The sequence below is a fragment of the Tasmannia lanceolata genome, unplaced genomic scaffold (genome assembly GCF_043159265.1).
Source record: "Tasmannia lanceolata isolate RefF3 unplaced genomic scaffold, GAP_Taslan_0.1 ptg000112l, whole genome shotgun sequence".
In the NCBI taxonomy this organism is placed as follows: domain Eukaryota; kingdom Viridiplantae; phylum Streptophyta; class Magnoliopsida; order Canellales; family Winteraceae; genus Tasmannia; species Tasmannia lanceolata.
The window spans coordinates 640908-664442 of NW_027518789.1; the positions used below are offsets into that span (position 1 = coordinate 640908).

At 43.3% G+C, this 23535-nt stretch overlaps 4 protein-coding genes across 4 annotated transcripts; 1 reads left to right on the forward strand and 3 right to left on the reverse strand.

Moving 5' to 3' along the window:
* Positions 1–6273: 6273 nt before the first annotated feature.
* Positions 6274–7471, reverse strand: LOC143865804 (uncharacterized). Its single transcript, XM_077375908.1, has 2 exons — positions 6951–7471; positions 6274–6673 (listed from the first exon to the last, which is right to left on the reverse strand). Exons 1-2 carry the CDS (start codon positions 7469–7471, stop codon positions 6274–6276), a joined length of 921 nt encoding a protein of 306 aa, XP_077232023.1.
* Positions 7472–18730: 11259 nt separating this feature from the next.
* On the reverse strand, positions 18731–19186 carry LOC143865805 (uncharacterized). The gene is made up of 2 exons (XM_077375909.1): positions 18981–19186; positions 18731–18902 (listed from the first exon to the last, which is right to left on the reverse strand). The coding sequence occupies exons 1-2, from the start codon at positions 19184–19186 to the stop codon at positions 18731–18733; spliced, it is 378 nt and encodes a 125-aa protein (XP_077232024.1).
* A 53-nt stretch (positions 19187–19239) lies between these two features.
* On the reverse strand, positions 19240–19827 carry LOC143865806 (uncharacterized). The gene has a single exon (XM_077375911.1). It carries the CDS (start codon positions 19825–19827, stop codon positions 19240–19242), a length of 588 nt encoding a protein of 195 aa, XP_077232026.1.
* A 549-nt stretch (positions 19828–20376) lies between these two features.
* LOC143865807 (uncharacterized) lies at positions 20377–21622 on the forward strand. The gene is made up of 3 exons (XM_077375912.1): positions 20377–20982; positions 21147–21263; positions 21368–21622. The coding sequence occupies exons 1-3, from the start codon at positions 20377–20379 to the stop codon at positions 21620–21622; spliced, it is 978 nt and encodes a 325-aa protein (XP_077232027.1).
* Positions 21623–23535: the final 1913 nt, after the last annotated feature.

Sequence of the window (23535 nt, forward strand, 5' to 3'; positions counted from 1 at the left end):
TTTACTCAAATTACCTCACATGCCTCTCTTTCCTAGGGTTGTTTGCTCCCCTTTGGACAATTCATACCCCTCGATTATCTCACATGGCTCTCTTTCTTAGACCTGTCAATGAATCCCATTCGGATCGGATCGGATCAAACGGTGCGATGTTGTCCCACTAGTAGTACAATAAAGCAGGATGGGGGTTTCACAATTCACGTTGTCCCATCCACCATTCGATCTACGAGACATCCTACTTCACAAAATACATAAAAACTAGGGAAAACTACTAAAAATCCCCAAAGATCAAAACATATCTACATCAAAATTTTCGTAATTACCAATGATACAATTTTGTGCCTAAAATAGCTTTTTATTTTTTATTTTACCCATCTTACCCTTATTTGTAGATAACTTAGAAATCCCTAAAATCTCTCTATCACTAACGAGATTTAAATCCTCTTAAGTATTTATTTGGATGGCTGGGAGCATGTTCCACTCATAGGCCATTGACGATCCAACGATTCAGATTGGTTGAATGGTTCAATTTTGTACCACAACTGTGGGGTCCACCAAATGGGACCATCCAACTTAAAAAACATATGGAGAGAGAAAGTAACCCAACAAGTTAATGCTTATCAATCAATTGGTAAAAGGGGGTGGACAACCTGCTACACAGGTGAATTACTTACTCAGCATGTTAAAAAGGAAGATCACCTGTTGCATAGGAGAATGACTTGCTCATTCAATCTTTTCATATCGTGTTTTTTTTAATTAAAATAATAACACTCTTAGTCTCTTGCCACAGCCGAGCAGCTGAAGAGACTAGTTTTGTCATCCCCAATTTTCGTATTAAATGCTGTTGCAGATAATTTAATTCTTGTCATCATTTCAAATTCCCACATTCCTTTATTCAGCTTATTTTTCGAGGGATGATTTTCTCGCCCCCTAAGGACAGCAGGATTTTTCAAAAATAGGGAGCTGATAATACACCCTACCTTTCAACGTGAATCGTGGGCAAGTTAAAAGTATCCTATTGGGGGGCCAAAAAATCAGCTCCCTATTTTTCAGTGCAGAATCCTTACACCAGCAGAGCCAATCTTTCTCCCTCCCTCCCTCCCGGTGGGGTCAGCAATTAAATGGTCTAGACCTATGAACAAAGTGGGCCTCACTGTTTCTCTAAAAACACCGTGCATCAACAAAAGACACCACTAGAGGCTAAAACCTTGTGTGAAGAAAAGCATAAGCTGGTTAGTACAGATATTGCACAGCTAGTTCTGCCTTTTACTGGTAATGACAGCTTTGACACGGTCCCCAGTGTACTAGTTGAGAAAGAAACTTAGACCTCTCATTCAGCCTCTCTTCTCAAAGTACCCAAAGAGGGTGAAAAATCCTTATGTCTTCTTGATCCCAAGGACAGTACTTGTGCTGCTATTGCTGAAAAATCCTGCTGTCCTCATGACTCAAAGGAGAGTACCAGTGCTACCCTCACCCTCTCTAGTAGCTACCCGGAGACATCCCCATCGCAAGCTGGGCAAAAGTCAAAATTGCTTGTCTCCTCTGCATCACGCTCAGCAAGGGCTAGTGGAAAAAGACCAAGAACCCCTTGAAGCTTCTGACCTCCTTCCCTTGGCTCTTACCTCCTCTAGGACTCAAAATTGCAGTTCTATTGTGCTGGAATGCCCCCAAAAGGACAATTCTCAAAGGACCATTTCCCATCCATCAGATTTCCCATCCATCAGATGAGTTTTCTAATCTGCTTGGGGGGGAATCCATTACCTTGAAGGAACCCTATCTGGTTCTTCCCCTCCTGTTAGGCCTGAAATCGATAACAGATACGGCAGTGACGAAAGAGCTGATCTGGCGGGCCCAAGGGACTGAGCTGAAGGAATGAAGCCCTGCACAAGAATGCACGAGGTCATAAGACTAACCCAGAGTCGTACTCCGGACGGGCCCTTCGACACTCAAGTCAGTATGAGCAGAAGTGCAGAGCCAAAACTTTAAGAGTGGTGGTTCAGAAGTTATTACCCCCTTTGCTTTGAGCCTTTAGAGGCCTTTTATAGAAGGAGACCTGGAGTGGTTGGATTACCTACCCCAGGACAGGTGTCTGCCCTTTTGTGGGTTTAGGTTCACCCACTCATAGGCAATTACTGAATTACCCCTGGGCAGGTGTTGGATTTGTGCTGGGCCTTTTAAGGGCCACTTGTCGATAGCTAATTGGTCGTTGCTTTTCATACCTCATCAGTTGCCCTCCAGTTCTCCAAGTCATTGTGATGATTTGGGGAAGTATGAGACTGTGCTCTGGAGCGGCTGGAAAAATGAAGCGAAAGGATCTGTCCGGGCAAGCCATCTGGGTGGCCTGGGACGGCAGAAACTTGGAGTGAAATCTGTCCAGCCTGGGACGGGTAGATTTTTGTCTTTTAGCGGACGCGTCATATTCTGTCCGGCTTGGGTCGGGCAGATTTTTGTCTTTTAGCGGACGCGTCATATTCTGTCTAGCTTGGGCCGGGCATATTTTTGTCTTCTAGCGGACGCGTCATATTCTGTCCGGCTTGGACCAGGCAGAGTTTTGTCTTTTAGCGGACGCGTCATATTCTGTCCGGCTTGGACCGGGCAGATTTTTGTCGTTTTGTGAAACGCGTGATTTTCTGTCTGGCTTGGGCCGGGCATATTTTTGTCTTTTAACGGACGCGTCATATTCTGTCCTGCTTGGGCCGGGCAGATTTTAAGACGGGCACAGTCACTTAGAAGGAAGGTGTCCAGTGCTCAAGCGCTTCATAGACAACCCTTAACCAATTGAGGATTTTTCCGCATCCACATCGTACGCGCGTAGCCTATACAAGCCCGCATTTACTCGCACCCTTGCCTCGAAGTGTGTGCCCTTCATTAATGAGGAACACGTGGCGCTTCCTGGATCGTGAATGCGAACCACCTCAAGCTTCAAGCTTATAAAAGGAGGTTTTCACCTTTCACATTTCATTTTCACTTTTTACTTCTGCCTGTTTTGCTCATTTTGCTCTGCTTGTTCGGCTCGTCAGGTTGTGGTCCTCTGCGGGTTAGGAGCCTCTCTCTTCAGACCAGTAATATTCTTGAGCGCGTCCTTTATTCGTTTCTTTTTCTGCATCCTTCATGTCCCGTAGTGAATCTGGTTCTGAGTCCAGTTCTGGGTCGTCCTCAGGGGAGTCTGCATCCTCTGGTAGTTCGGGGTCTAGCTCATCAGAGAGGACCCAAACGAATCTGCCCAGGGTTCCTGGCCCGTACATGGCAAGTCTTAGCGTTAGTGTAGAGGTCGTAGATAGTGGGGACAAGGTGATTTTGGATTTGAATACCACCCCGGCCCCGACGGATAGTTACTTCCGAGCAGAGGTGAGTGGGGTTAGTGATGTTGCACAGGCGTCCACCACTTTTGTTCCGGGCTGGGCTGTTGAGGTTATAGCTGCGGCTCGGATGGACGCCAATCCCTAGTATAACATTCAGGCTCTATAGGAGGAGAATATCCTTGACGAGTCCAGGCTAGGGGAGGTTAGGGATAGATATTGCATCCCTGAGCGATTTAGACTGAGGGCGGCCATAGAGGGAGATAGGGCCAGCAATGAGAGTGCCGACATCTGTATATATGATGAGTCCTTGAGAGCCGGGCTTAGGCTCCCTTTGCACCCCTTCTTTGCCGAGGTCCTCCGATATTACGGCCTGGCGCCGGCCCAGGTCGCACCGGACTCATGGAGGACGCTGGTCGGGTTCATATATCTAGTACAAGGTCGTCTCGAAAGGAACCTGTCCATACCTCTATTCTGTATGCGTGCACATCTAAAGATGCACAAGGACGGGGGTTGGATCTACATCAGCCAGCGTCCCGAGGTGAAGATGATCACGGGCATCCCGTCCTCCATTCATAAGTGGAAGAACCGGTTCTTCTATGTTGAGGACAGTGAGTTCTCCGAGCCATGGCCGGTTCCATTAAAATGGGATACGCCGGACACGCTTGCGCTGAGTCGCAAGCTGAGCCTGGAAGGCGAGGACGGGCTCACGTTTGCTCGAGTCTGTGACGAGCTACAACGAACGGGCATGATTCATTGTGAGGAGTTCTCTAAGGAAAAGATTCTGGTCGGGCTCGGGATTAGTACTGCGACCTCGGCACATATGTGGCTAGTTTTGCTTTTTAGCTCCTCTTTTCTTTCCTTTATTCCTAACTGATTCTTGTTTGTCCTGTCGAATTTTAGAAATGCAAAAGCAGTCCCAGCTGGAGAAGGTGAGGCAAGGGGACAGGGCCAACAGGGCTAAAAAAGGAAAGCTTCCGAGGTGTCGAGCCCTGCATAGACTCAGGACGCACCGCCCCCCAAGGGCAAGCCCACTGTGAAGCTGGTCGGCGCATACGGCTGGGGAGCGGGGTCCTCTAAGTCAGGGGCGCAGCTAAAGGAGTCCAACCCGCCCCCGCGAGGTTCGGGGACAATGTTTTCCGATCCAACTGGGCTGTTCAGAAGAGCGACACCAGCTTGGGTGAGAGCTGGGTAGCCATGGAGATCATCACCAAAGGCCTACTGAACCAACACAAGCTCAAGGTTCTAAATGAGCCTCCAGCCGCGGCCGACGAGGCCATTTTCTCCTCGCTTTATCAGATCGGATTGTATTATCATGACTTCCGCGAGAAGAGTCGGAAGTTGTCTACCGCGATCACTCAATCCGAGGAGGAGAACGACAAGTTGATGCGGGAGCCTGCCGAGTTCCATAGGTCCATTAAGGAGAGGGACCAGGAGATAAGCAGGCTCAAGGCCGAGATGGCCGCCCATAAGCAGAAGGCCACCGAAGCTCTCAATGCACAGAGGGAGAGAGCTTGGGAGAGGCAGATAGGGGCCGTGGCAGAGGCCGTATAGAAGAAGAAGGATGAACTCATCAGTTTGTCCACTAATCTTACAAACTGGGATTCATGGATTGCCTTGAGCAGGTCAAGGGATTTAACCAGAACGTCATTCTGACGAGCATCGTCCTGCCTGATCCGCTGGTGGCTAGGGATGATGACGAGCAGGACGCCTCTGCAGCAGCTGACGCCCCGGGAGATGGGGGTCAGGGGGTGTCTTCAGCTTACCACTTTTCCTTTTGGGCACCGTTTCAAAATTCTTTATAATTGCCCTTGGAGGCCCCACTTTTTGTAATGTCCCTAGAGGCCCAACTTTTTGTAATGGCCCTTAGAGGCCCAACTTTTTATGAATAGAAGTTACATTTTACTGTCTACTGTTTCCGCTTGTGTGCCTTTGAATAGTATCGATTAACTCAAAGCTGTGTGCCTTTGTTCGGGCCCGTTCCTAACCAGGAGTGCGCTCCCGGTCTTTGTGGAGACGAGCCGGGGCGAACCAAGCAACTAGTACCTAAGTTTTAGTGAATTGGGTTTCTGAGACGGTTTGGTTTTTCAGCCCGGGCCCGTTCCTGACAAGGAGTGCGCTCCCGGTCTTTGTGGAGACGAGCCGGGGCGAACCAAGCAGCGAGAACCAAAGTTTTAGTGAACTGGGTTTCTGAGACGGTTTGGTTTTTCTGCCCGGGCCCGTTCCTGACCAAGAGTGCGCTCCCGGTCTTTGTGGAGACGAGCCGGGGCGAACCAAGCAGCGAGTACCCAAGTTTTAGTGAACTGGGTCTCTGAGACGGTTTGGTTTTTCTGTCAGGGCCCGTTCCTGACCAGGAGTGAGCTCCCGATCTTTGTGGAGACGAGCAGGGGCGAACCAAGCAGCGAGTACCCAAGTTTTAGTGAACTGGGTTTATGAGACGGTTTGGTTTTTCTGCCCGGGCCCGTTCCTGACCAGGAGTGCGCTCCCGATCTTTGTGGAGACGAGCAGGGGCGAACCAAGCAGCGATTACCCAAGTTTTAGTGAACTGGATTTCTGAGACGGTTTGGCTTTTCTGCCTGGGCCCGTTCTTGACCAGGAGTTCGCTCCTGGTCTTTGTGGAGACAGTATCCTCTTTATCATTCAGATTCAAGCGTACTTACAACGGCATTGGCTTTCACGCCAAGTGGCCATCTATTGATAGTATTTTCAGAGGTTCTTTGAATTCCAGGCGTGGGGTAGTAGGTGCTCCCCAATATCTACAGCTTGTAACTCCCCTAGCGAATTATCTCTTTCACTCGGTAGGGCCCCTCCCAGGTCAAGGAGAGTTTGCCTACCTTCTTCGGTTGGGAGATAGCAGCCTTTCTCAGGACTAGGTCTCCTGCTCGGAATTCAATTGGGCGTATCTTCAGGTCGTGATAGTTGGACGCTTTCTGTTTGTAAGCCGCGACCCTGATTCGGGATTCTTCCCAGGCTTCCTCTAGCAAGTCGAGGTTTGCGCGGAGCCCACTCCATTGATTTGCTCATTGAAGTTGATGATTCTGGGAGACGGGACGCCAACATCGACGGGTATTACGGCTTCAGTTTCGAAGGACAAGTTGAATGGCGATTCCCCCGTCGCGGTGCGCGGGGTTGTACGATACGCCCATAGGACATGATAAAGTTCGTTTGCCCATCGGCCTGCCTTCTCGTCCAGCCTCTTTTTGATCCCCTGGAGTAAGATTCTGTTCGTTACTTCAGTTTGCCCATTCGTCTGAGGGTGCGCCACAGAAGTAAACCTTTGTTCGATCTTTAGGTCAGAGCAGAATCTACGAAAGTTCCGGCAGTCGAACTGTCTGCCGTTGTTCGTTATCAAGACGCGGGTATCCCGAATCTGCAAACTACCGACTTCCAGAAGAAGGTCTGCACATTCTGCTCAGTGATCTGGGCTAGGGGTTCGGCCTCCACCCACTTGGTAAAATAGTCAATGGCCACCACGACGAACTCACGTCTTCCGGAGGCTGGGGGAAAAGGGCCCAAGATGTCCATTCCCCATACTGCGAAAGGAAGTGGACTGATGATCGGGGCCATGGATACAGCCGGTTGATGAATAGTGTCGGGGCCATGGATACAGCCGGTTGATGAATAGTGGGAGAGAACTTTTGGCATCTCTCGTACCTTTTGACCAGGTCTAGAGCGTCTTGCCTCAAGGTTGGCCAGTACAGGCCTCTCAGCAGCACTTTGATAGCCAAGGCCTTGCCTCCCAGGTGTTCTCCGCAAATCCCTTCGTAGGTCTCTTGCAGGGTGTATGCGGCGTTGCTTGGCTGGAGGCATTTGAGGTACGGAAGGGTGTACGACCTTTTGTACAGGCTCTCACCATCTAGGGAAAACCTGGCTGCTCTCTGTATCACTTTCCGGGCTTCCTTCTTTGCTTCGGGAAGCTTCCCGCTACACAGGTAATCAATGATTTCGTCCATCCAGCACGGCTCGTGTTTGACCTGCATCACTTCCACAACCTCACTTTCGATAATGGATTTCTTCAGAAATTCCATACATATACTCCCAAGAGTGGTGTAACCGGATGCTGCCAGCTTAGACAGCACATCCGCTTTTGCATTTTCAGTTTTAGGGATTCTGATGACCTCGAAGCTTTTGAACTTACTGGACAGCTGGCAAACCTTAGAGAGATACTTGATCATGCGCTCGTCGCGGGCTCATAGATTCCTTGGATTTGGTTTGCGACCAGCTGGGAGTCGCAATACGCCTTCAGCCTTCGGGCGCTGGTCTGGGCTGCTAGGTTCATTCTGGCGATGAGAGCCTCATATTTTGCCTCATTATTGGATGCGCGGAATCCGAATCTTAGCGTGTAATCCAGAACAAAGTTGTCGGGCTCAGTGAGAATCAAACCCGCTCCACAACCAGCCTTGTTTGAAGATCCGTCCACATACACTTCCCAGAGCGGTTGGTTGGACGACGGATTCTGTTCTGCCGGTATGGGGATGGTTTCTGTTCTCACTAGTTCAGTCTCTGCTTCTATTCGTTCCCCAGCTGTAGTTACCTTCTCTACAGTTGGGTTCTGGGCAGCCTCGGATTCAATGCTTTGCTGGTGAATGGTGCACTCGGCCACGAAGTCTGCCAGCACTTGAGTTTTTATCGCCGGCCTGGGCAGGTACTGTATGTCAAATTCGCTCAGCTTCACGGCCCATTTCACAAGTCGCCCTGAGGTGTCTGGTTTGTCGAGAATCTGTCTAAACGGCTGATCGGTCAGGACCTTTATTGCGTGGGCTTGAAAATACGGCCTCAATTTTCTGGCCGCCATGACCAGGGCGTATGCAAATTTCTCAACCCGCTGGTACCTGATCTCAGCGTCGTGTAGGACCTTGCTGACATAGTAGATCCGTTTTTGCTGGTTGTGCTTTTCTCGGATTAGCACAGCTGCCAGTGCCTGGGGGGTTACGGATAAGTACAAAAGCAGCTCCTCCCCCGGCTCTGGCTTTGTCAACAGCGGTGGAGAGGACAAATGCTGTTTTAACTCTTCGAATGCAACTTGGCACTTCTGTGTCCATGGTGCCATTTGAGGAAGTTTTTCCCTCCATAATGATGAAAAGGGCCGCACACCTCCCTTTAAATGGGGAGGGAAAGGAAGAAGCAAAGGACCCCTTTTTCTTTTGGCCCCCGAAAGCAGGGAATTCACTCATCCTCCACCCCGCAATACTGGAAAAAGAGGCGAGGCAACAACAGAGGAGGCCAGGAATCCCATCCTGCCCTCCCTGCTAGTCCCCTCCGACTCACTCATTTATGCACCCAGAAATGTCCCCGCGCACCGGCCCTGGTAACCCTGATCAAAACCCCCTCCCTTTCTAGCTGTTCTTTATATTGACTAGTCGAAGGATCTGACTTGGGTGTCGAAGTGGTCGTCCGGGACCCACCCCGGACCCCCTGACCCCCTTTTGTTTGTGATTGCAGACCCTGCGGAGGCCCTCTACCAACCGCGCGATCGCAGACCCGGATCCGGACGCCATCAGTATCCAATCTGAGTTAAATCGTTACGGCGCATTAACGCTCTAGGGTAAGACCATCTGCACACTGTAACCCTTTTCAAACCACCCAGCGTAAACTCGTTTCCACGCGGTATTCAATCTGAGTAAACCCATTATGACACATTAACCTCCCAATTTGAACCCGTTATCACACAGTAGCCAATTTTGAGCAAACCCGTTATAACGCGGTAGCTCTCTAGGACGCTTTTGTTGTTTTACACAAAGCACTTTCCAAACCAAAATTGTTTCGCTCCTGCAATAATCCTGCAAATCACATCAAAGCCCGAGTAAGTCTGTTTATACACGGTAGCTCATCAAAATCAGACGCTATTTAAAACACATTATCATATCGAAATCTTATGTACGATCCGTCGTATCAATCAACAGACGTCGCTTTGGCATTTTTGTTATCAGTGTCCGCACTGGATGTCAAAATGACATCCCTGAGGTCCCTCCCCAAATCAGGTGTCCTTAACCTGACTCGGAGGTCCTTCCCCGAATCAGGTATCCTTAACCTGATTCCCGATGTCCCTCCCTGCTGTTAGCAATGATGTCCACCCCATGACTCGTTTTGACGGTCGTATCTTCAAAACCCCAAAAACTGTCGACGAGAAGTTTCCAGTCGATGACCTGACAACAAGACTCCTTGGTGAAGGTTGTACACCTGAGGATCTGATATGAATCTTGCAAGCTTATCATTAGTCTCCATTGATAAAATTTTGCTGTCTCCTTACTTTGGCATTCAGGTGCCTTGCACCCTCTACCAAAGAGGGGCATCTGTAGACACCGAATTTTGTCAAGGATGTATTAGTGATAGGTGACGCAAGGAAGAACCTTATGACGAGTTCTGGAGCACCAGTCGTATTTCTCTCAATCTCTCTGAAGGGTACCTAACGATGTTTTCAACCACCGAAAACCTGTTTTAACACAGCACCCGCCATTTTTTGTAAACCAAAAGCCTGTCTACACAGCACCTGTCTTTTACGGCATAAACCAGTAAGTTCGTCTGCACACGGCACCCCCATTCGGTAGGTTAACCTAGGGTCCAAAACTCTCTTTTTAGCACCCAAGGGACACCCTCTCTCTCAAAAGCACTCGATTTCTTATTTATTGGAAAGCCCTAAACACAAGGAATCTAACGGACCTGACTGCGTGCAAATCGGAGTACAATCGAAAGAGATATGGACAACCGAATGCCTTGATAAGAAACGAAACTATCGCCACCCGAAAGCCCGTTTTAACACGGCAAACGGCTTTTTCGTCGAACCAGAAGCCTGTCTACACAGCGCCTGTCATTTACGACATAAACTGGTAAGCCCGTGTGCACACGGCATTCCCAATCGACAGGTTAAATTTGGGTCTTAAACCTTCTTTTGGCATCCAAAGGACACTTAGTCTCCTAAAAGCACCCGATTTCTTTGTCATTGGAAAGCCCTGAACATAAGGAATCCAACGAACCTAACCACGTACGAATCGGAGTCCAATCGGAAGAGATATGGACGATCGAACATATCGATAAGAGACGAAAAACACTACAAAACAAAACGGAGAAGAGACGAACTGTAGCGGCGACCGAGGACGACATCACCCAGATATTTATGGGTGATGTCATCACCAAATTCGTCCCAGACGAATTCTGGTTTGAACCAGATATTTTTTACCCCTCCCCTATAAATAGAGGAGGGGGCATAAAGGTTTTAAAAAAAAAAACTTTTCCCTTTTCTCTCTCTCTCTCCCCTCAGGTGTATACACCTTCTTTCGGTGTATTTCTCCCTTTTTCAAGCCCCAAACCCCTCCAGAAAATTAGACAAAAACCCTAGTTAGCTTGCTTTAAAAGAGAGAAAGTAGAGAAACACTAGGTAGCTCCTTCCGAACGTCGGCACCCTGTCGAATTTTCGAAGGTTTAGAGCGTCTTTTTTTCTTATTTACACCATTGTTCTTCCAAATTTTGCAGAACTACGAGCTACTTTTCCATAGTAGCGCCGTTGTTCTGCTGAAATCTCGGCAAATTCGGAGGCAAATCGGCTATACAGTGTCGTTGCGCCGTCGATTTCTCCGCAACCTTGAAGGACCCCTTCTCAATATAAGCACGGTAGGGCTGCCGAATTTCAGAGAACCCAGCGCCCTATTTTCAATATAGCGTCGTGGTTCTGCCGAAGTTTCGGCAATCTCTGAACCTTCCTTCTTCAAACAAGTGCGGTTACACCACGCAACTCTCAAGTGGTAAGAATGTAATCCATTTACTTTTCTATCGTAAAGTAAGTTGCGAAATCAGGCTCTGTCGAAAGCAACTTACAATACCAAACATGTAAAAAATGTAATCCATTTAATTTTCTGTTGTAAAGTAAGTTACGAAATCAGGCTCTGCCGAAAGCAACTTACGATACAAAAAACCTAAAAAATGTAATCCATTTACTTTTCTGTCGTAAAGTAAGTTGCAAAATCAGGCTCTGCCGAAAGCAACTTACGATACAAAAAACCTAAAAAATGTAATCTATTTACTTTTCTATCGTAAAGTAAGTAGCGAAATCAGGCTCTGCCGAGAGCAACTTACGATACAAACCTAAAAAGAATGTAATCCATTTACTTTTCTGTTGAGTATTTAGAAAATGAGTAGGGTGGGTTTCATCACCTTGATGTCAAGCCCGTCTACCTGCCTTTCACTAATTCCAGCACTTTACAGCTTTCTGCACAAGTAAGGTACGAGGTTGAGATGTCACAAGAGTCATTCCGATACGGCCGATACCATGTGGCATAAATCCCTCTGACTTGCTCTTTACTTTCTGCAATTTACAGCTTTCTGCATAGTAAAGTACGAGGTGGTGACATCATAGGATCTCGAGCGCACAAATGTTAGCTCTACCTATGCTTATCTTGTACTCATTGTCATTTGTTCTAAATGATTGCATAAATATCTTAATAATCATATTTATGATAAGCATATATTGAGGGGGAGGCAAAATTTGCATAAATATTTTATTAAAGGGAGCCTCCAACCCCATAATCAATTTAGGTTCATCATCATTAAAAAGGGGGAGCATGTAAGCCTAAGGGTACATCCCTCTCTTATTTTGATGATCAACAAACCCAAATTGATGGTAGTTTGCTAATGGCTTCTCTAGTGTTGTGATTTAGACATGTTTCATTCATGTCAACACTTGAAGCTAGAAGAACAAGGGCTAGTCTTGGAGAAAGTCAAGTCTTTGTGGTCATCCTTCAAGCCGTATGGTGTATCGAAGAATCAAGGGAACCACAAGCGCACGAACGTATTTAAAGACTATCTCAAGACAAGGAGAAGCTCATGCAAGCACCAAAGAAGATTGAAGATCAAGAAGACTCAAGGTTCATACTTTTAGAATGCATAGGAGTCCTCTTGGCATTTAGTGTTTGCATGTTTAGATGTTTTCAAATCATCTTTAAAACCATTTTTCTAAGTGCATTAATGTATTTGAAAACACATGTTTAAAGCCCAAAGTTCCTTGCACAAAATATTTTAAAATAGTTTTTTAAAGCAGGGCTAGTCGACCAGGCTATGCCGGGCGACCGCGTGATGGTACCTGGAAATCTAGGACATCACGAATTTTAGCGGGCCGGTTGACCGGGCCAATCCGGTCAACCTCTGATCTGTTCTCTGAAAATATAGAAAACATCCAGGTTGGTCTCGATGGATGACCGCAACCCCCCGATCGACCACGGAATGTTTCAAATGCAAAATAATTTTTTTAAATAGATTGCCCTTGGCGGGCCACCGCGATGAGCCAGTCGACCTTGCCTTATTTTTTTAGCCAAAATTGTTCAAACAGATTGCCCTTGACAGGCGACCGCGGCAGTTTGAATTTTGAAAATAAAAAAAAGGGCGCCCGATAAGGGCGGGCGACCACCGTGGCCTGGTCGACCACGCCGGTTCGGCGAAAGAGCTGTTGGAGCCTGCAGTGGGTAGGTGCACCTACCCAGTCTTATTATGGATTTGCCCTTGAAGGGTCCCAAATGAACTTGGGTTATTTAAACACTATCAAAAACTTCATTTTACACCTTTTGAGCATTTATCTTTGAAACCCTAGAGCTTCAATCTTTGAAATAAAAATGATCCTTCTTCAAATCTCTTGTGCATTTAAACTTGCATTCATTTCTTTTTAAGAGGATTTCCCCAAGCATTTAGTTTCAATTATTGGGAGAATATAGTAAGTTTGAGAGTTGTATATGCCTTAAAGAGGCTTGAGAGCTTTTCATTCCATATTTTCTTTTCTTTATTGTATTTGGAGTTGCAAGAGGAGTTTCTTTCTTCAAGGCGGTGGTGCAATGAAAAAGAATGTCCTCAGAGGCTGATTGTAAACATGGGGGTGTGTCCCCTTGTAGAGGAGGTGATCGTTTGTAATCGCTTTGTGAGGCGGCATTGAGGAGTTTCACCGTAGTGGAGAAAATCCTAAGGAAAGACCAAGTACTTGGGTAGTGGAGTAGGTCAAGTTGTGACCGAACCACTATAAAATCGTCGTGTAGTCTCCTTGCTTTCTCTGCTCTCTCTTTTGGTGTGATTGGTAATCTCCTTCCATTTTCTATTTGAATATAATCTTCAACGAGGGTTAGAACTAACTGGGTTAATTTCATAAGCCCTAGCTTTGTAAGTAAAATAATTTTAAAACACCCAATTCACCCCCTCTTGTGTGTTGCCCATTGGGATTTCATTTTATCCTAGGCCAATGACAAATCCTTAGGGGGAGAGCTTTAGAGTCTCATTTCTCATGCTCATATGGACCATCATAATGTATTCACATTGCTGATTATCCCTCTAGTTGTGCTCAATAAGTCAATCACTTTATCAAGCAAACAAAAAACAAATGGAGAGAAAACTACTTAAATGGTTATATTCTTTCTCCACCTTTTTGATGTGACAAAAGGGGGAGAAGTAAGGGTAAATTGATTATCTTTAACATAGTGCTCATGATATTTGGACTAACTTTGTTCATATTTATAATATCATGCTCATATGTCCCTTTATGATCACATAGCATGCATATTCTATGCTTATTGTGCTTCCATGTTAAAAACTTGCTAAACATGCTAAACATCATCATTTGAAATGTTTATAATGAGCATAGATTGAGGGGGAGGAAGATTTACATTTTTCAATCCCTAAGGGGGAGCTTCCACCTTAAAATCAATTTGATTTGTTAGCATCAAAAAAGGGGAGATTGTAAGCCCAAGGGTTCAACCCTATCTATGTTTTGGTGATCTACAAACTCAAATTGATTATATGATGCTAATGCTTTTGCTAGTATTGTGATTTAGACAGGTTTCATTCATATCAACAATTGAAGCAAGAAGATCAAGGGCTAGTCTTGGAGAAAGTCAAGTCTTGGTGGTCATCCTTGGAGCCGTATAGTCTATCGAAGAATCAAGGGAACCACAGGCATAAGATCAAGTTTGAAGACTATCTCGAGACAAATAAAAGCTCATGCAAGCAATCAAGAAGAGTGAAGATTAAGAAGACTCAAAGGTTTATACAGTTTAGAATGCTTTGGAGTCCTCTAGACATGTTGTGTTTGCATGATTCAGTGTTTTCAAATCACTTTAAAAATCATTTTTACCACTCTTAAATGATATTTGGAAACACATGTTTAAATCCCAAAGACATTGGCCCCAAGTTCCTTTAATCGAAGTTTTAAAATCAAGTTTTCACTACAAGGCCGGTCGACCGGGCCATCCCGGGTGATCGCAGAAGGTTGGCTGGATTTCCTTCAACCTCCAAACAAAAGCGGGCCATTCGACCGAGGCAAGCCAGTCGACTGCGGATAGGTTTTCTAAAATTCAAGAAACCGTCAAGTAAGGTCTTGGTGGACGACCGAGATGACCCGGTCGACCGCGGAATGTTTTTGGTGAAAATTAATTTTCAAACAGATAACCCTTGGCAGGCGACCGCGTAAATTCGGTTGACCGTGCCATGTTTTTTAGCTTAAGTTTTTATCGAACAGGTAGCCCTCGGCGAGCAACCGTGGCCACCATGGTCTACCGCGGCTGTTCGAAATTCAAAAATTAAAAAGAGCGCCCGATAAGGGCGGGCGACCTTCATAGCTCGGTCGACCACCCCTGTCTAGCAAAAGATTCGTTGGAGCCGGCGCAGGATAGGTTTACCTAACCCATAAATTATAGTATTGCCCCCAAACGGTCTTAAATCTTTTAGGGCTATATATACACCATTAAAAAACCTTCAAACCAACCTTTTGAAACATCATTTATCAAATCTTAGAGCCTTTAACTTTCAAATTCAAAAGGATTCTTCCTCAACCTTTTGTGCATTTAAACTTGCATCCATTACTTGTCAAGGGGATCTCCATAAGCATTTAGTTTCAATCATTTGGAGACTTTGTGGCTTGAGAGTTGTATTTGCCTTTACGAGGCTTCAGAGCTCTTATTCCTTTCTTCCGTCCATTCATTGTAAAGAGGGTTTTACGCTTCAACCCTATAGAAGAAGAAGCTTGCTTGTAGAGAGGGTTTTACGCTTCGGCCCTTGAAGCTTGAGTGTAAGGGGTTTTACGCTTCAGCCCTTGAGAAAGGAGAAGTTTGATTGTAAGGGTTTTACGCTTCGGCCATAGAAAGGAGAAGCTAGGTGATTGTAATTAGCTCATTGATCCGGCCATTTGAAGGAGGATCGAGATAGTGAAACTCGCGTGCGAACGTGGAGTGTGGACGTAGGACTTGCTCCGAACCATGTTAAATCTCGTGTTCATTATCTCTCTCTCTCTCTCTCTCTCTCTCTCTCTCTCTTCTCTCCTTTCTGTAATATTTGTCGTTACATTTTCTACTTGTTTATTTATCAATCAACAAGGGCTAGTTGCACTTTCAATTTTTAGGGTTTAACTCACATTGCAAATTATAGAGATTTTTTAATTAGACCCAATTCACCCTCGTCTTGGTTTGCATATTTGGATTTCAACATAGAAGATTGCCAAGGTGGGGACCGTTGGGCTTACAATCTCCCCCTTTTTTATGATAACAACACACAAGGTGATTGCCACATTTAAGCATAATTAACCCAAAACTTGTCCCCCTTTGTCATCACAAAAAGAAGGGGTGATAGTTAAACATAAGGGAATAAATAATATGCAATGTATAACTTCCCCTTAGTCAAGGCATAAAACAGTTCAAGAATCCTTCCTTTTTAAACCAAAATGTAAAACAAGGAGGGTAATAAACAAAAATGGGGTTTTGTAAGTAAAGCACTTATAAGCTCCCCCTAAATCATATCTCTCCCTATTTGAAAATAAAAAAGAATGTATTGGGGATCAGCAAAGCAAATTGCAAAGGTAACGACAAATTAAATCAATCAAGAACCTTGGGAAACAAAATAAAATAATTTTTCAATTTAACACAAGCCCCTAATCTAATGCAAAGCATAGAAATGATTTAGTTTTACCTAAAATGCTCTTTTCAACCCATACGATTTTATTTTTAGGTAAAATCCTAAACATACAATCATTTTTAAAATGTCCTAATCTACCACAAAAATGAAATTTTGTACAACAAGTAGAGGGACATGCTATGTTACAAGAAGATTTAGGATTTTCAAAACTTTTATTCCCTTCTTGTAAATTTTGGTTTTCAAAAACAAATTTTTCATTTTCTTTTTCAAATGATTTACATATTTGAATCAAGCCTTTGTTTATACTAATCAAACCATTGTTTATTTGATTCAAAGAATCATTTGAGGACAAGATACTCTCAATTTCATTTTTCAAAGATTCAACTTGACTTTTCATTTTTGAAATTGAGCTTTTGTGTTTCTTATTTTTTCTCAGAAGGCTTTGTACAAGTACTTTTAGTTCATTATAAGAAAACTCATCATCAACATGTGAATTAGATAAATCTTACTCTTTAATAATGCAAAGTTAAAAACTTGATTTTCAAAAATACTATCAACTTTAAGACAAATCTCATTTGTACTTTTGCACTTGGAAACTTTCTCAAACACATGTGGAGGCAAAGCACAACAAATTGCAATCAAAGCTCTAACATTTAACTCACGCAATTTGAGATCATATTTCCCCTTATAAGATATGGAAAGCCATTTTGAATAGCACTCCACATCTACTTATCCAAAGATCCTAAAAAGAGTCTCATATGGGATTTCCATTCACCATACTTGATCCCATCAAAGGATGGTGGAGACGAAGATGAAACATTAAAATCCATGGGATGCCAAAAAACAAAATTTTCTCTTTTAAATTTTTGTAAATTAAAAAATCCCTAAATAAGAGCCTTGTGCTCTAATACCAATTGAAAACCTAGGGGGCATGGCAACCCAAAAGGGGGATGACTTGGGTTTCAAGAACTTTTGCGAAAAATGAATGCGGAAGCTAAAAGACAATGGCAAATATAAACATTCAAGCACATGGAAGATAAAAATACAATGCACAAAGGATAGAGAAGACATAGAAACAGTGCACCGGATTTTTAAGTGGTTCCGTCCAAGGATCCACACCAAGGCCTAATTCCACTCCACTAAGAATCTTGATGGCTTCACTAATCTGATTCCCTTAACATAAGGAATCAACCCAATTACAATCTGGAGAAAGGTCCACGTCTCCAACACTTGCTCTGCGTCTCCTACACTCGCCTCTGTGGAGATGGCTCTGGGACTCCACACACACTCGCCATTTACAAGTATAATCAAAAGAAAATAAAAATACAAATGCCTCTTTAAAGGCAAGATCAATCTCTCAAGTACTCACAAAACAACTCTCAGAGATATACAATTAAGTCCTATGCTCAATCCTTAAGAAATAGCTCACAAGAGGCTCAAGGAGGTTTCCTCACACTTAGATACCTTCCAATGAAGTTTTGGTGTGTGAAAATCTAGTTTGGAGGGTTAGGAAAGTCATATATATAGCTTAGGGTCAAAACTAGCCGTTACAGGGGCAAAATTGTAATTCTGCCCAACTTTTAGAACTAGCTGTTGTGCCCCAACGCTATTTCCATCGCACAAGCGAGGGTAGACCGCGGAGGGTCGGTAGCCCGCCATAGGCCTGTTGGAATTTCAGCAAAATACAGTTTTTCAGCCCGTTTTGTAAAATTCTTATCGGATTTTGACGTTCTTATACTCAATGTAAATGGGAATGATGAGATATTTCTATTAAAAATATTTTCAAAAATATTAGAAAATGTTTAGGACCAATTATTATCAAATTAAGGTCTGTGGTCACTAAATGAACTACTAATCAAGTGCCAATGATGTCTATCTTTTGGGTGTGTTCTCTAAGGCTTATCCCAAGATATTTATCATATTTTAGGACCCTAATAGAGTATGTTTAAATCTTGTTAAGTGCTCCTTAGTCCTCTCATAGGCCCTAAGCTAAGGATTGGAGTTTTACATTCTAAGACTTGACAAACACTTGATTTCATTGATGTCTTCATCTCTTCAAGTCTTCATTGTCACCATGGATCATCTCTTCTATTCTTTTGGCTTCACAAGGTCTTCATGAAATGCTCCAAGCCTTCATCTTCCTTAGGGTTCAAATGATCTTCTTCACTTGATCCATGCCATTTTCCTTGAGTTTGGTGTTTGATTCCTTGATTTCTAATACATGCACTTAAACATCAAACACATTAGAAATACAACACAAATCAACTTGTGTTTGGAATCTTCAAAACATAGAAGATTGCCAAGGTGGGGACCGTTGGGCTTACACTCTTCTCATCTACCAATTGTAACTCCTGATCTCTGGCTTTTGCCCATTCAGACTCTGGCAAGTTTGCCTCCATCATTACCCTCAAAGATGGGATTCTCAGCTCAAAAGGGAGGACTACTTCCATTCCGTATACTAAAGAATACAGAGTTACACCTGTAGAGGATCTGATCGATGTCCTATAAGCCCACAAGGCTTATGAAAGTTTGTTCGACCAATCTTTATAAGTCTCGGTCATCTAGCTGATGATAACCTTGATATTCTTATTTGCAGCCTCGACAGCTCCATTTGTCTGAGGTCTGTATGGCGATGACTTGTGATGCTTGATTTTGTACTCTTCACACAGGTGTACCACCTCCTTCTTGAAGTGTGCCCCATTATTAGAAATTAACTCGTGTGGTACTCCATATCTACAAATGATATTTGAATGGATGAACTTTACAACTGATGCAGAAGTTAAGGAAGCAAATGAAGTAGCTTCGATTCACTTTGTGAAGTAATCAATAGCTACTAAGATGTACTCATGTCCACTTGATGACCTTGGATAGATCTTTGTAATAATACTAATCCCCCATACTGAGAAGGGCAATGGCAAAGTCAAAGAATGCAACTCTGAAGGAGGCACATGGATGAGATTTGTATAGACTTGGCATTTATGGCATTTCTTCACAAAAGCAAAGCAATCGGCTTCCATTGTTGGCAAATAAAATTCGAGCCTCAGAATCTTTCTAGATAGCATCTTACCATTCATGTGAGGTCCGCAAACTCCTTGATGAGTTTGCTCAATAATCTCTGCTGCTTGCTATTCATCGACACACAAGAGTTGTATTCCATCAAAAGATCGTTTGTACAAGTCTTGCCCCAAATGACGAAATTGGAGGCTAATCTCTGAAGGGTTTTCTGCTCTTTTCCTAAAGCCTCAAGCAGATGCTCCTTATCAAAAATGAGGTTCTTGATATCCGTGTACCATGGTTTTCCATCTAGACACCTAGCTGATATCTCAATGGCATTCGCATGAGCCGGAGCCCATTGTAACCTCACAGCTAAAGGTTGAACTTCCATAGTAGCGAAAATGTCTAACATCGAGGCTAGAGTAGCTAAAGCATCAACAAAATGGTTCCTAGTCCTCGACAGATGAGTAAAAGTGATATTCCTAAACTTCTTGACCAGAGATTCGAGATAGGTGTTATCTGGGATCAATCTAGTTTCTCTTGCCCTCCAATGACCATTGATTTGACAGAGGATCAAGATTGAATCCCCAAACACATCTAAGTCTTGAACCCATAGAGCTAAATATGCCTCTAATCCTGCGATGCATGCCTCATACTCTGCCATGTTAATCTCATGCTATATTTAATAGATTTTTAAATTCATTAAGCTTTGTGTTTTGACCCTTCTTTGTTTATTTAGATTTTCTTATTTTAACTTCATAATCATTTTGTTCTTTAAGGATTGTGAAGGTGACTTTTGACTTGAACCAAATTAAACCTATGGGTCAATGAGGGTACTAAGTGCATGAATACGTTTCAAATGGAATACCAAGCACTTAGACCAAAATACAAGTTCATACCATTATAAGAGAGTGTAATCAACTAGGCACAATGACATGAGATAACGAGATTAGTAAAACCTAGTGTATCATGTCACAACTGGTATAAATAACACATTATAGATACATAAAGATCAAGCAATATGAGCAGATTTCTATCTATGCTATAGTTTTAAATGATATGATCGTTTAAGCATTTAAATGTATAAATACATAAGGATAAGCACCTGTATCAACACATACTAACTAAATAGTAGATATGTAATCAACCTTGAGTATAAAATGTCTAGTATCTAATTTTCATAAGATATGATATTAAAGCTCAACCAACCATCATGAAAACTTTCCTGGTTGTTAAGGTTCCCTCCACCTATAATGCCATCATAGGACGTCCAGCTCTGAACAAGCTTGAAGCAGTCGTCTCAAAACCTCATCTCAAAATCAAATTCCCGACAAAAATAGTTGGAGAGGTAAGAGGAGATCAGGAAAGAGCTAGAAACTGTTATGCTAATTACACCAGAGTGGTGAAAAAAGCAAAGGAATCTCTCCAAATAGCCGGTACAGACCCACATTCGGATAATTACAAGATGAGCAGAGAACCGGTAGAAGAACTGACTCAAGTACCACTTTTTGGAGAGGATGATGATCGGACAATCCAAATTGGATCACTTCTCACAGGTAAGACCAGAACCAACCTGGTCAATTTTTTGAAAGCTAACGCAGATGTTTTTGCATGGTCTGCTTTAGATATGCTAGGTATCCCGACGAACGTTGCTGTCCAACGGCTCAGCGTCGACCCCTCTCATAGACCCGTTAAACAAAAGAAACAGAACTTCGCTCCTGAACGACAGAAAGCTATAAAAGAGGAGGTCGATAAACTCCTACAAGCCGGGTTTATCCAAGAAATACATTATCCAGAGTGGCTCGCCAATGTAGTAATGGTAAAAAAGGCGAGAGGGAAGTGGCAGATATGCGTGGATTTTACCGACCTAAACAAAGCTTGTCCAAAAGACCATTACCCCTCCCTCGGATCGATATGCTGATAGACGCTACATCTGGCCACGAGATGCTCAGCTTTATGGGTGCTTTCTCTGGATATAACCAGATACGTATGTACTCCCCTGATATCCCCAAAACATCCTTTGTCACAGAACAAGGACTATTTTGTTATAAGGTCATACCTTTCGGCCTTAAGAACACGGGAGCCACGTATCAGCGGTTGGTGAATAAAATTTTCACCCCACAAATCGGTCGAAACATGGAAGTATATGTTGACGATATACTTGTTAAAAGCTTAAAAACTACGACCATATTATCGACCTTCAGGAAGCTTTCGCGGTATTACAAAAATATCAGATGAAGCTCAACCCCTCTAAGTGCGCCTTTGGGGTAACTTCCAGAAAGTTCCTTGGATTCATGGTCACTCAACGAGGTATAGAGGCTAATCCTGAGAAAATCCAAGTCATCCTCGATATGACATCACCAAAAACCGTGAATGAAGTACAGCAACTCGCGAGAAGGATAGCGGCTTTGAGCCGATTCATGTCCAAATCCGCCGAGAGGTGCCTTCCATTCTTCTAGATACTGACAAAAATGAAAGATTTTCAATGGACGAATTAATGCTAGGAAGCATTCAACAAACTCAAACATTACCTCCAGTCTCCTCCGGTGTTGATGAAACCACTACCTAATGAAGAGTTATGCCTCTATCTAGCGGTAGGCTCTCTAGCTGTTAGCGCCGTACTTGTCAGACAAGAGCAAAGAACAGAGCACCCTATATATTATGTCAGCCGAGTACTACACGATGCTGAAACCAGGTATCAGAACATCGAAATGTTTGCATTTGCGGTAGTCGTTGCCGCCAGAAAATTACGTCCATACTTTCAAGCCCACACCGTCGTTGTTCTTACCAACCAACCATTGCGCAAAATCCTTCAAAAACCTGACACTTTGGGACGATTAATCAATTGGGTGGTCGAACTTGGCGAATTTGACATACAAGTGCGACCTCGCCCCGCAATTAAGTTGCAAGTACTTGCTGACTTTGTGGTAGAATGCACGACTCCGATCGAAGACTTGCGGGGGGGCAGGAGGAGATAAAAGATGAACAAGAAAAACAATATCCATGGATGTTGTTTGTCAATGGATCAGGTAATGGAGGCGGAAGAGGAGTAGGATTAGTGTTGGCCGGACCTGATAAATTTCTAGTGGAATATGCTCTGAAACTCGACTTTGATGCTTCCAACAACGAGGCCGAGTATGAGGCACTCCTGGCCGGACTGACATTAGCCCAACTTTAGCCACAAGGAAAACCAAGCCATACATGTTCTTATCTAGAACACTTTACATGTTTGTTTCTTTTCCTGATTTCTAATCAAGGAATAAGTAGTTATAAAATTGAACTATATCATACATGGATAACATTTTCACTTTTATCAATTATGTCCTAAATGACATGTCAAATTTGAAAGTGAACATTCTCATATGCATTACATATATCTTCACATCAATTTCCCTTTTACAAGAATCTTATTCTAAATAAGAAAGTGATAGTTATGCCCTTTTTTACTTCTTCACCAATTGACCATGTATCCGATGATAAGAGTTTATACTTTACTTTCTCTAATTATTGACATTCAAGTCAATTTTCTTAAGAGACTGAACCACCTTAGAATTAAGAGTTTTAAACTCTACTTTTCTCTAAATATTGACATAAAGTAAAATTTTCAAGAGAATTAAACCTCCTTGAAACACAAACAATTGTGAAAGTGATTCCAAAATGGTGGATTCCATTCTTTTAAGGTAAATATGAAGATATCACAAAGCATATAGAATTAAACATAATTCCCTATGCTTAATTTGATCAAATCAACATGATTTATAATCTGAAAATAAAGGCGTACCTTATGTAATCAAATCCAACGAAAATGATTCATACCATTGTATCCAATTCATCATCTTGTCTTCTTGAAAACATGCCTTGAAGATCTCCATGGAATATTGTCTTAAGATTGTTGGTGGGATTTATTGCTGATGGAGATTTAAGATCAAAAGATGTGATGCTTCAAGGTGCGTAATCGCTTTCCTTAAGATAATATTCGCCACCACCAGTAGTGTGCAACAGGGATCCGTGAATTGCCTCCAAGATACAATGAAGCCTTGTAGGACGATCCTACAAATGTTTGACGACGCTTGGCACTACTTTTGATCTTAAATCTCCATAAGCCAACGAATTCCACCAACATAGCACACACAGATCGAGTAGAAACTAATGAAAATTCAGTCGAAACTTACAACTCTTTGATTACATGGTTTTAAATTTCAATAGAAATCCGTTGGATTTCAGTGAAGACCGAGACAAAAATTTTCAAATTTTACCAAATTTTGTTCGAAATTTAAAAAATTTCAAGCATTCCATCGAAATTTATAATAAAATAATAATTTTTTATAACATCAAAGAATTTCGATCGAAATTACTGAAATTTTGGGCGAAA

Bases quoted from the DNA above. Each gene is read 5' to 3' on its own strand.
- LOC143865804 (XM_077375908.1), bottom strand. From the start codon at position 7,471: ATGATCAAGTATCTCTCTAAGGTTTGCCAGCTGTCCAGTAAGTTCAAA. The intron at 6,674-6,950 runs GTACGAGAGATG...GGAAGTCGGTAG, and splicing joins GCTCTAGACCTGGTCAAAAG to TTTGCAGATTCGGGATACCC.
- LOC143865805 (XM_077375909.1), bottom strand. From the start codon at position 19,186: ATGGAAGCCGATTGCTTTGCTTTTGTGAAGAAATGCCATAAATGCCAA. The intron at 18,903-18,980 runs GTGAATCGAAGC...TATCATTTGTAG, and splicing joins GCTATTGATTACTTCACAAA to ATATGGAGTACCACACGAGT.
- LOC143865806 (XM_077375911.1), bottom strand. From the start codon at position 19,827: ATGGCAGAGTATGAGGCATGCATCGCAGGATTAGAGGCATATTTAGCT.
- LOC143865807 (XM_077375912.1), top strand. From the start codon at position 20,377: ATGAAAACTTTCCTGGTTGTTAAGGTTCCCTCCACCTATAATGCCATC. The intron at 20,983-21,146 runs GTAAAAAAGGCG...GGATATAACCAG, and splicing joins GGCTCGCCAATGTAGTAATG to ATACGTATGTACTCCCCTGA. The intron at 21,264-21,367 runs GTGAATAAAATT...ATCGACCTTCAG, and splicing joins GAGCCACGTATCAGCGGTTG to GAAGCTTTCGCGGTATTACA.